General features: G+C 31.6%; 1 protein-coding gene across 1 annotated transcript; it reads right to left on the bottom strand.

Annotated features, from left to right (window-relative positions):
* Positions 1-2,493: 2,493 nt before the first annotated feature.
* LOC150099589 (uncharacterized) lies at positions 2,494-7,619 on the bottom strand. Its single transcript, XM_090403772.1, has 6 exons — positions 7,441-7,619; positions 7,139-7,194; positions 6,514-6,621; positions 5,380-5,415; positions 4,642-4,686; positions 2,494-3,182 (listed from the first exon to the last, which is right to left on the bottom strand). The coding sequence occupies exons 1-6, from the start codon at positions 7,580-7,582 to the stop codon at positions 2,811-2,813; spliced, it is 759 nt and encodes a 252-aa protein (XP_090259898.1). The 5' UTR covers positions 7,583-7,619; the 3' UTR covers positions 2,494-2,810.
* Positions 7,620-11,947: the final 4,328 nt, after the last annotated feature.

The raw sequence follows: 11,947 nt of genomic DNA on the forward strand, positions 1-11,947 counted from the left end.
TACTTACTATTTAATTATTATTATTATGTTTTTATTATTATTTTAATAATGCCAGACAACTTACTTCTATATTTTAATCCTTATTGTTAATCACTCGGTTTCATATTTTGAGCGGTGTCTTACTAACCTGAACAACACTGCCAAGAAAGGTTAAAAAGTTCAACACCTACGGCAAAAGGCAATTTTCTGAATCCACAATGATCATGTTGTAATTTGTGTTTAAAATATGTTCCATGTGTAATATAAGTGATGTGTATATATTTATGGAAGTGATAAATATGTTTGTATGTAAATAAATGAAATTATTTTTGTATTACTGATCCCGTTATTCATGCAGCAAGTATCAAAAAAATCGCTGCTTAATTTTGTATAAATTTAAATTCAATAATAGGAATTTCATAAAATGATATTATGAATTTTTTTTTTTTTTTTTTTTGTATTTCATTGTTACAAAACATTAATAAATCGATGCGATAAATAAAACAAACATATAAAAGAAACTATTTATGCCGCAAAACAAAATCGGCATTGCATGAATAAAACTGATTGAACTTAAATTCAGGGATATCTCCTATCTATTTGTGGGGAGAATCCTTTATTTTTTTCCATAACATAATATATAAAATGAGAACACACACGCGCACGTGCAGTTACTTTGCTAATTTCTATGAATTCTAAATGAGATGTTTTTTTATCATTCGGAATTAGGATCGGCTCATACCGGATGCACGAGGTTTCAGGTAGTCGTACATCTCGAGATGTGGAGGATTTGCTTTAGAAAATTCAGACAGCGAAGGGTTACAGGAAATCCGGTGACAATGCTAACAGTACATGTAGAAGGGCACAATGTCGCACCTGTCCTCGGTGAATACGGAAATCTAATGACATTACAGGGAAATGAGTCATGACATATGACGAATACTAACTAATTAATTACAGCATCCTCTCACAAAAACAAATAAAATAAGGCTATCTACATAAGGTCCGCGCGGTTAGACTAGTGGCTTTGCGCTTCGCAACCATATGCCTGGCGAAGAAGTGTCCTAGGTTCGATTCCCGTCGGAGACGTGAGGAGCTGAAGGATCTTCCTCAGCCATAGCCAAGTTAGCCGGTCTTGGGCGCGGGCAGTAGGGTTTTTCCGCCAGTTTATCTGGTGTTTTTCATCCCGCAAGCAGGCAAACCGGCCCCGTGAACACACAGGGATACAGCCAAGAATACTTTGAGGCATAGGAGTGACCATTCTATCCTCGTATTTCGGTTAAGAAATCCAAGCATGCTTGGAAGGTTGTGGGCCTTAAAGGCCTGTTAAAGCCAATGGGATAGATAGATAGATATCTACATAAGTCGTATCGGTGATACAATATTTTAGTTTTATCTCTAATCGTGTTAGTGATGTATGGTCAGTGATAATCCAATATAAAATGTAGCACGTATATCTGAGCAATAGATTTATATCGAAATGGGACTCGTAATATTATACAGCAATTTATTGTTCAGATTTTAAATTATGCAATATTTATTCTCAGGAAACTAAAACTAAAACAATATGATTTTGGATAATCTCAGGGTTAGAAATGAAAATAAAATAAAAATAAATAAATATAACTACCAATCTAATCCCATACTAAATGCGTTTAAAACACACAGTACTAAAATACTTAAATATAAAGAGTCAATAGGCTTCCTTTCAGCGATATAAACATTAATGTTTATATCGCCGAAATGAAGCCTGTTGGCTCTTTATATTTAAGTAACTTAATGGATGCACCTTTTTGACAACTCGTATAGCAGAGTATATAAGTTCTTTTCGCTATACCCTTTGGTATTAATTTGGTCTAGCTGCTCACTGATGAAGCCTCAAAAAAGGCTGAAACCGGTCTGGGTAGTGACCTCCCACCATAATGTAATAACAGAATACATTTCCTAGGAAATGTGTTTTTACATTATGGAAAATACCAAGAATAGCGATCAGAATTTTCCCCACCTTTGCAACGAGTTGCCTGAGATTGTACTACGTACTAGGATCACTTGCATTAGCTCACGATAGTAACCGCCGATACTTTTATAGTTTACTATATTCGGCATGAAACTCTCTGATTCCAATCTTTGAGTTTCTTATTCGGTATTAAAACAATGTGGGATTTAATATCCCCTTATTTTAATACAGTACTAAGAAATTTGAGAGATAAACAAGATAAAAGAATAAAAAATAAGTGATAGACGTTTCATGAAAAGAACTGCAAAATACATATTATTAGCCAAACGGAAACGAATATATTTTAACAAAAAAAAAAAGATCATTTTAAGAAAATCGCTAAACAAATATAAATGAATTGGGCACATGTATGCAGAATGGCATTTATCCGAAATCCTAAATAATTAATAAAATATAAACCAACTGGGAAGAGATGGTTTGGTACACCTCAAAATGCTATCTAATTAAAAATGAGTATTTGGTGTTATGATGATACCGATGACAAATAAACTAAGAGATTATGGTTTAGTAATCGATTTTCTTTTATTGATTATTACAGATGCTATGCTCTATATATAGGAAATATTTTATCAGCTGATAAATTACTGTTACAAAATCATGCATTGTTATGCAAAACACGCACAGTTGAAATCGCTTAATAACAAACAAAATGTTGCAAGTACCTTTCATAACATCGGTTTTAAGTATTATTTTGCTCTAGTTTTGATACCTATTCCTCTGCCGCACTGAAGTTCTGTACTGGCTAGTCTTCTTCTTCGTCTTCTTCTTCGTCTCTTCTTCGTCTTCTGCTTCTTTCGTTTACTTCCTCTCAATCTTATTCTTGAGTGCCTTCGTGTTCTTCTTGATCATCATCTTCATTTTCTTGTTTTCCATCATCATCATCCTCATTTTCTTGTCTTCCATCATCATCCTCATTTGCTTGTCTTCCGTCATCTTCTTCATTTGCTTGCCTTCCATCATCTTCCTCATTTGCTTGTCTTCCATCATCTTCCTCATTTGCTTGTCTTCCATCATCTTCCTCATTTGCTTGTCTTCCATCATCTTCCTCATTTGCTTGTCTTCCATCATCTTCCTCATTTGCTTGTCTTCCATCATCTTCCTCATTTGCTTGTCTTCCATCATCTTCCTCATTTGCTTGTTTGTCATCATCTGTTTGGTCCTCATCTACTAGATCTTCCATGCACTTCTGCAAAAACGTATTATATTTTGTTTATATCCAAATATTGATTCTTATTATACATCGAAAATTAAAATTTATGGACAATTGTTACATTGAAACACCCAAAAGTTGCAGTTATTATTAATAATGTTGGAGTAAAATATAACCCACTTTCCTTGTTTATACTATACATAAAATTCAAAATTTTCAAATACTAGTGAATTAAAATACTTTAAAGAAGTTTAGAATTTGCCTTCAATGTATTAAAACAGAAATATACTACCTGAAATAATACATTAGTGCTTCATACTGTTTTTTTTTTAAGAAAAAATTATAAACGATAACACAGTGCAGAAATATTGGAAACCTGGCTAAATGCAACCACAGTAAGTGACTCCTTTTTAAAGTATAAGTTATTAAAAGTAGTGGTTTCATTACATGGATGTAGAGACAGAATATCGCTAAGGAAACAGTAAAGATAGTGAACTTTCTCAGGTTAGGCATTAGTGCAATCATATTACTAGAAGGAGTCCAATTAGAAAATAATTCTTAGAAAGACAGAAATAAGAAAGCATTCGTTTCTCTAGAAGATATTAGGGTCACATTTCAGATTCTTGAAATGTTATCATTACGCAAGAATATACAGCCGACAAATCAGAGTTTACTTTGCTACAGAAAGAGAGCAGAATGAGAATGTCGCTCCTTCAGCATGCTGATATGTATTTTCCTTGCCATTGGAAAGAAAGGATGAGCATCGAAAAATGTGTTTCAGAATAAGTCATCGTGAGAAATTTAAGAGTGATAAAAACCACCTTCAAAGCATTTGAAGGTACTTTTTGTCCTTTCTTCAGACATTTTGAGTTTAAATCCGTAGTATGATACCAATAACCATCATAATATATTTAACTGATGGTGAGCTGGGTAGTCTCACAATAAGCTAAGAATAACTGGAAAGAGTAACTCGAGTTGGCGAACAGCAAAATCTGTCTGAGGATCACTTACCTACAGACAAGGAATATCTGGAAAAAGAGTTTAGGATCATGCAACGTCTTCGTTTAATGATACACACACATCCTGCTCTCCTAATATGAAGAAATATACAACAAGAAGAAAACAAAATCGCAATATTAATAACACTAATAATAGTAATAGCGGATATCAGAATGAAAATTTTGATCTATAAACGTGAAAACGCTTAATCCAATGAACGGAAGTTTTGCATCGTGTGCCAAGATAGAAGAATAAGAATATGATGATTTTAGTAAGAGGTCGTGTTCGTTTCATCTCTGTTCATCTCACCACCTCTTAGGTTGAACTGAGTGAAAAATGACATAATGACAAAAGCCTTACCACGTGGTGAAATTATATTTATATATATATAAACTCCCAAATAAAACAGAATAACGTCAAATTCATTTCATAAAATATCAAAATACTTCAAAATTCTATGCGAATATTGTAATAAATATCAGTATAGAATACTTACTATGTAGTCAGTCTGATTGTACATTTTGGCACGTTTTTCTGGTGTCTGAAATCGAAAATCAAGTCACCGAATTACTACATATGGCTAAATTGAATTTTAAACAATAAAAAATAAATGATTAGACAGCGTTTTTAATTGTTCAAAGATTTACGTTGTAGCAAGGAACAACAGGATTGGAATTTAGGAATGATGTTTAACCTATTCGTGAACGATGTACCTTCAAATATTAAGAGTGGTATTTCTCTCCATCTTTGATTATGATATGAAATTTAGAAGAGTAGTCATTCGATGGAATGATCTAAGTTCTTTTTATAGAATAATCTTAAATTATTATTTAGTCATAGTTATTTAGTCAAACCGATATCGGAATATATCTACAAGAGTTAGTCATTAATTTTTATGAAGGCCAAGAAATTCAAGGTTATTCAGAGAAAATTAACTAAGTATAAAGCGATTGTATCGTGGCAGATATTAGAAGCAGTTAGCTCGTTTAAATCAAACAATAGGGAAACAGGAGATTTAATTGAAGTTAATTATTTTATTCAGAGCATAGATGAAATAGATACCATACGTTTGATGCAATTGAATGAACCATAGTGTAACAAATAATGATGTATCAACTCTTGGACATATCAGAACTCAACGTTACTTTTATTTCTCTAATTGGTTATTGATATCTTAACTAGGAAACCAGTTAAACGAGTATAAAAACTAGATAAAATATAAATGTATACTCACTGGGCGTCCATAATTCATAGCAGTACATCCTTTAATCTGAAAGAGCACAAGGAATTAAAATATATTCAAAGATATTTTTGAAACCAGTACTTATATAATAAAAAGTTGTTATTAAATATATTATATTATTTGTTTTTAAAGATACGTTTTATACCATCTATAACTTTTTTCGATTTTAAATGCAATAATTATGATATAACTGCATTAGACTAAAGTATTTGACATGTGACACAAAATGACATTAAATATCACAGACGGTATTAAAGAATACAAACTGTTCAGTATTTGATCAACCTGCGCTGTTGGCTATGAGAAACCGAAATTTATTTATCTCACTTTGAAATCTGCTTCTTCGATGATACAAAAGAAACCATGGTGTCCGTAGAATGTACTCGCTTTGGTTTGTATTATAGGGAGTTTTAAATCGCTGGGATATACGAAGAACAACGATTTCAGAAAAGAATATTTAGTCTTCCAGATCACCGAAAGGCCTTTATTGCTAGTGTTGATATCATTTAAAGGATTAAAATTTAAACTAATTTTTAAATTTAGTTTCTTACAAAGTAGTAGAAAATCGCCCGAACGTTGAATATATTGATATTCAATTGAGTTTTGCATCTTCATCATAACTTTAAAACTAAAATTATATTATACTCACCTTTCGTAAACGTTAATTAAAAGCAGCTTACAGAAACTTAAATGTTGTGTAATTCAAGAGAATACGTTATTTCACAATGTTATTTGAAATAATTATTTTAACGAAACATGAATTATTTTAATTATACATTACTGACCCTATTAGTAACATGTGGTTAATAATCACGTAATAGTATAACATGGTTTTCAAGAAAGATATCTTTTTTGTTTGCTGAAAGAGCACTTGGATTAAGAAGCGATAGTGTATTTATTTCAATAATTTTTTTAAATTATTTTCTCTAGGATTCAAACAAAGATGGATTTAAGTTCGATATAACACTTTTATCTTACTTATTCTAATTAAAATTAATTCCAGTTTCTACATAAAATAACTGTATTTCAAATAATTTTATATTATTGTAAATGCAAGTACGTAAACATGAAAAATGAAATAATGAATATTTTAGATACCAGGAGAGCATTTTCATTAAAACATACCTTTCCGTATACGATGTCTCGAGAACATATCGAATTTACGTATGCTGCAAGTCTGTCTTCTTCTCTTGGGAAATTTTCTTCTAAGCATTCATCCAGAACTTCTCGTACCTAAACATATAAATTGATAGATGTATAAAGAATATGTACTGCTAAACTTTTGTAAGTTACACAATCACTATTCGCTTAACATGTTTGTGTTTCTCAGTTGCACTACAATCAGCATTTGTATAGCATTTTGAATAATATTTTACGATAAGAGGGGTCTCTGTTGTGTAGAAAATTTTGAAAATCAATATATAAGTGTCAAATATAAACCTAGTGCCATTCTGTTTTCATAGTTTAAACACCCGAAAAAGGTTTTACAATCAGTAATCCTTGCCGAAAATTAGTGATTGTTCCTGGTACTCATTAATATTTTCCCACCCTTTCGATCTGGGATATTATTGATGAGTCCTAGCTGGAACACCTTTCCACTCCAGTATCAGATGAAATATTTAAATAAGATAAAATATTAACAACTTATACCTAAAAACTACGAAAGATTTGAGAAAATATTAATCTTCAGATTCAGAAGCTTGGATTGATTTATAATTTGCTTTATAAATGAGAGCAGATTGGTTCTTACCCATCCATGCATAAGGCCGAAGCATCCAGCTGTCCTCTTTCTGGCTTCTGGAGTACCTATAATATTAGTAAAAAAAGGCCAGTTGTTTTAACTATGTATTGAGGATTACCATGCGTGAACTGAACGATGAAAACATTATTTATTTTATTTTATTTTTTTGTAATTGTAGCATTTATATTTATTTATTTTTAATCTTTAAATTATAACTGAATGATGTATTATCACCTTTACTGCAATTTCTTTTCTGATTTTGTACAAGTTAATGAAGATAGATTTGATTAAAATAAAAATTTAAAACTTACCGCATAATTTATCTAAAACAGCTCTACCGTCAACACCAGGTTTTGATCGAGCTCCTCCTTGTTGTTGTTGTTGTTGTCTAACAGGACTACTGCTCACATAAGAAAACAGTGGCAAAAAGAGTAGCAAGAAATGATATTCCATCGTCACTAGTTGGAGTTTACTGCTATAACCTGTGAAAATAAAATTTAACAGACTTAATCACCGGGGTTTATATATTCAGTGTACTTCTTCGTTATCAGATTCCGCGAAATTCATAACGGAAGGGGCAACGAAGTTTCACTAAAGTTGCAAAAGTGACTCAAGTTGCTTGGCGTCTTGCCAGTTGAAGCAATTTTCTCGAAAGAGGAGGTAAACATGCATTACTTCAATTCCTGGTATATTTCCGATGTTAACCGGACAATTTATTCCATAATAATGAAGTAAATGAGAAAGTAATTCTTTTTAGAACACAACAGTTTAAATGAAAATCAGGAATTGTGTTACATTAGAAAAGTTCAGTACATTGAAATGCAAATCTGGGTTGCATATCTCCTCAAAATTACATTCCGTCATCAATAAGCGACATACAACATGAGTGAAAGAAAAAAGGAATAAATCTTCACTGATCCTCTCTAAATTGTAAATTGAGTTGAATCTGTTGGGTCATATTTTAAAAGTTGTAGCTTGTATTACGGAGCAAAATACATTTTAAATAGTTAAATTTTAGGAATCACATTTAAATTTTAGGATACGATGATAAGCCTTTTGCCTAAATCTATGTTTTCTGTATGAATTGAGTGTATTTTCCTGATTTTCCTAGTTGCAGGATAAAAACCCGAGGTTGAAGAAGGATAAGCTGTTACCCCCGTAAAAGACAAATAATTCACCTTGAGTCAAAAAGTCTTCATAAATGTTCTGCACTTTCTAGACTGGATTCGAACCTAAGTGTTTCTAACCAAACGACTTTGTCAAAACCGTTTGTACTACAGAGGTTAATCATGTAAAAGTTTGATTTCTTTTGATATAAACTCACCCATTTAATGTGCAAATCTGTAGAAACTAGTATTAGTACCTGAGATTCAGTAAGGATTAAATAATCCCAAACTATTTTTTTAGTAGTAAACCTAAAGTTTTCAAATTACCTTCAAACGTCCAATATCAAACCTGCGTATTGGACGTCGGAAGTAAATAGAAAAAATCATGCTCCCCATGGTGCCATTAGAAGTCCCATCTTGTTATGTAAAGACGGAATACTGTGCTGTTGGCCAAATTAGCAGGAAAGACATTTTTCTTTGAATGCGGTTTTTTTTTTTTTTAAATTCTAATGGTATATATATTTGTTAATAATTATGGTCAGAAAAGAAATCTGGAAAGACTAAGATTTTTACTTAGAAGATTATTTATGTTTCCATCCTTCACATTATAGCATAGAATTTGAATCTACCTGATTAACCAGTCATACCACTTAAACACGGCTTTGAAAACTGAGGTGGCGTTTGCACTGGACTTTTAAAAGATCTACAAAACTCGAATTTCAAAAAACACGCTTGTGTCGTAAGTAGCTGAGGTATCAACTCATGATACCCCCTTCCTGTGATGTTCATCATTTGTGGTGTTCAATATTTTTTGACCTAGGTTGATCTCATAAAGTTTTATCCTTTCCTCTTTATTTATGCTAATCCATCTTCTGACTAATATTAGCACTTTTAAAACAGAATAGTTCTTAATAAATTTCTATAGATCTCTCTCTCCTAAGAAATTAATCACGATCACTTGTTACAAGAAGACACATCAGTGGAATTTCCCACTAAAAAAATTATTCATCTTCTTGTTGTAAAAAAAATTACAAGAAGATGAATAATAATTTTTATAGACAACGAAATTCTAAAATATAGCGTAAAAAATATTCCAATATAAGTAATGTTTCAGCTCTTACAATACAACAGTATTGTGTTTATTTTTATTCTTTATCTTTAGATGTTATCCCATATAGATGCTATTTAAACTTTTGTCCTGTTACCCGCATCTTAAACGTTTTTCTGTAAATCTTTATCTTTCGGGTATATTTTCACGTCAGATGAAAGTTTTCCTTTACAGGATATTCCACTGATTTACCATTTATATCTAAATTTTCAGTTGCATCAATATACCTTCCTTTCTCTTTTTATTTTGTCTAGTCTTGTGCATGTTGCTGTCTTTCCGACATATTGAATGAGATGGAAATGCCATACATAGAAGATGAGTACAGCTCCACCCAACATAAAATAAGTTGCAGTGTAATCCACTCAAATGGCATCCTGAAAAGAAACCATGGGAAGATAGTTTATTGGAAATCACTTATAAGATCCGTCCAAACATTAGAGTTTAATTTCGCGGCAAACTATAGGGCGCACCTGATGAACAATGACTGACCAATGCTAGCATCCACTCTCTATGTATTCTTATTGTGCAGCGGTTCCTATGCATTCGAAAATTTTTTCAGTAATGTACTGATTCATAATCTAATCTCGTTTGCTTTAAGTATATCTGTATGTTCACCAAACCCAAAAGAAGTCACCAGTTAACGTGGCGAAATTAGAAGATTAATAGTTGTATCAAATTTCGGCCAATAAAACCCAATTTTCAGTTAACTGATTCAATTATTTGTTGGTTGAAAATAACATACTAATCAAGATTTTGTTTCTCTCAGTTTAACAAAATAAAGATCTAAAATCAAATAGTTGATAAGTTCCCAGCTACGATACGTTCCCAGGTCCGGTAGGTAAATAAATATACCAATAATCGCTTTCATAAAAAAAAAAAAAACTCTAAGTAAAGTTCTGTACCTGAACTGCATCTGCCAAATGGAGTAATTCATAATGCATTAGAATACGCTGCTTTTATTCTCCTCTTGTTTCGAGTGCCTATTTATTCGATTTCTTCCCCTTACGTCATGTATTTTATATGGCATGCTGTAACATACGAGCGTTAGCACGTATTTTAAATATGTTCCGATTACTTTATAACCATTGTTATGTACTAAATATTAAATAATGAATTGACATTTTGAATATTCTTTTTCCATATTTCAAAAATACCATCTGTTAATCATTTTTTATCAGCTGATGTCTTCTTTGAAGTTCCAAACTATTTTCCGCTCCTATGTCAAAATAAGATTAATGGAGACATACAGATGGCTTTCGTTACACCTGATGTTTACATTCCGAGAAATGACTGTACAAAATACTGACAAGTGGTAAAACGAAAACACATATTACGTGCTAAGGAAAGAATGAGGTGTCTGCAAAGTTTAATTCCTGATAGGGTTTCATGAAGGAGAATGATGAAGTAATAAATACTGTTGATGTTTAGTTTTCATAATAAGTTCATATATTTAATCCTGTGATTAAGCTTGAAATTATTGTTCTCTGTTATTTTAATGGCTAATATAGCTTACCTTCTTTTAGGAGTGTCCCTTTTTTTTACAATGCCATTGACTCTCCACTTAAATCTTAGGGAATTGCTGAAGCTTTTCCAATACGAGCAAACAATATATTTTCCAATATATATATATATATATATATATATATATAAAACATAAATTGAAAATAATAAATATCAGTTATATAATTGTAGAACGAATATAAATGTGAATATACGATCTGGAAAACCATCATCTTAAGGTTCTTCGAAAGAAAAAAAAAGACGTCAATCGCAATACATTTAATAACTTTCGAAGACTCCCGTTTGATGCAATTTTAGATGAACGTAATAAGTGATTTAATCTACTTGATATAACTTATTCTTAAAATAAATGAAAAAAAAATCTGCTAGCCATTCCTTAGTAATTAAAAATGTCCTTTAAATCGACTGAAATTAGTATTACGTCATTGATTGATCCCTCACTAAGCGTATTAAATGCTGTTGAAATTACAGCGAATTAAGGTGTCAGAAACACAAACAATCAAAAACTGATCGAAGTGTCTTGATTGGAATTACTATCCCTTAAGTTCCCCTACGATATGCAGGTGTTAGGAATCTTTATGTCGCAGAAATGAAGGTTCCTCATCCTGGGAAAAAACAAAATAGAAGAGAAGCATACGACGCAATTATCACACATAAAATACAGGTTACACAGATATTATTTCCTAGATTGTCATTCAAACTGCCAAATCCATGGTTACAGTCATTTTATGCTTTTGTTTTAAAGCAACTTTTAAAGAGATTAACTTAGAGACAAATGTTTCTGTCACAGCTAGAATAAACACACAATATCCACAAAAATTCGAGCATTGTTTACTCGCCATGCCTATACATAAGGCGTATTGACTATGTATATGAATGGGGAGACCGAAGTCAAGCTTTTCTGTAAGCTTTTCCAATACGAGCAAACATGTCTGTCATGCGAATAATTTTTTTGACAAAGTTTATTATTCTCTTCCCATATACAGAACATTTCCAAATATACAATTGACGTACTACTATTACATTTTTGTTCTCTACAAATATCGAGTAAATAAAATTATTTTTAAATAAATAGCCTATTTA

This window comes from Typopeltis vanoorti, chromosome 14 (assembly GCF_054136105.1).
Source record: "Typopeltis vanoorti isolate ZY-2024b chromosome 14, IOZ_Tvanoo_1.0, whole genome shotgun sequence".
Classification (NCBI taxonomy): Eukaryota; Metazoa; Arthropoda; class Arachnida; order Uropygi; family Thelyphonidae; genus Typopeltis; species Typopeltis vanoorti.

Coding starts and splice junctions, on each gene's coding strand:
- LOC150099589 (XM_090403772.1), bottom strand. CDS start 7,582: ATGGAATATCATTTCTTGCTACTCTTTTTGCCACTGTTTTCTTATGTG. Junction 5,416..6,513: donor GAGACATCGTATACGGAAAG/GTATGTTTTAAT, acceptor GTGCTCTTTCAG/ATTAAAGGATGTACTGCTAT. Junction 3,183..4,641: donor ACAATCAGACTGACTACATA/GTAAGTATTCTA, acceptor ACGTTTTTGCAG/AAGTGCATGGAAGATCTAGT.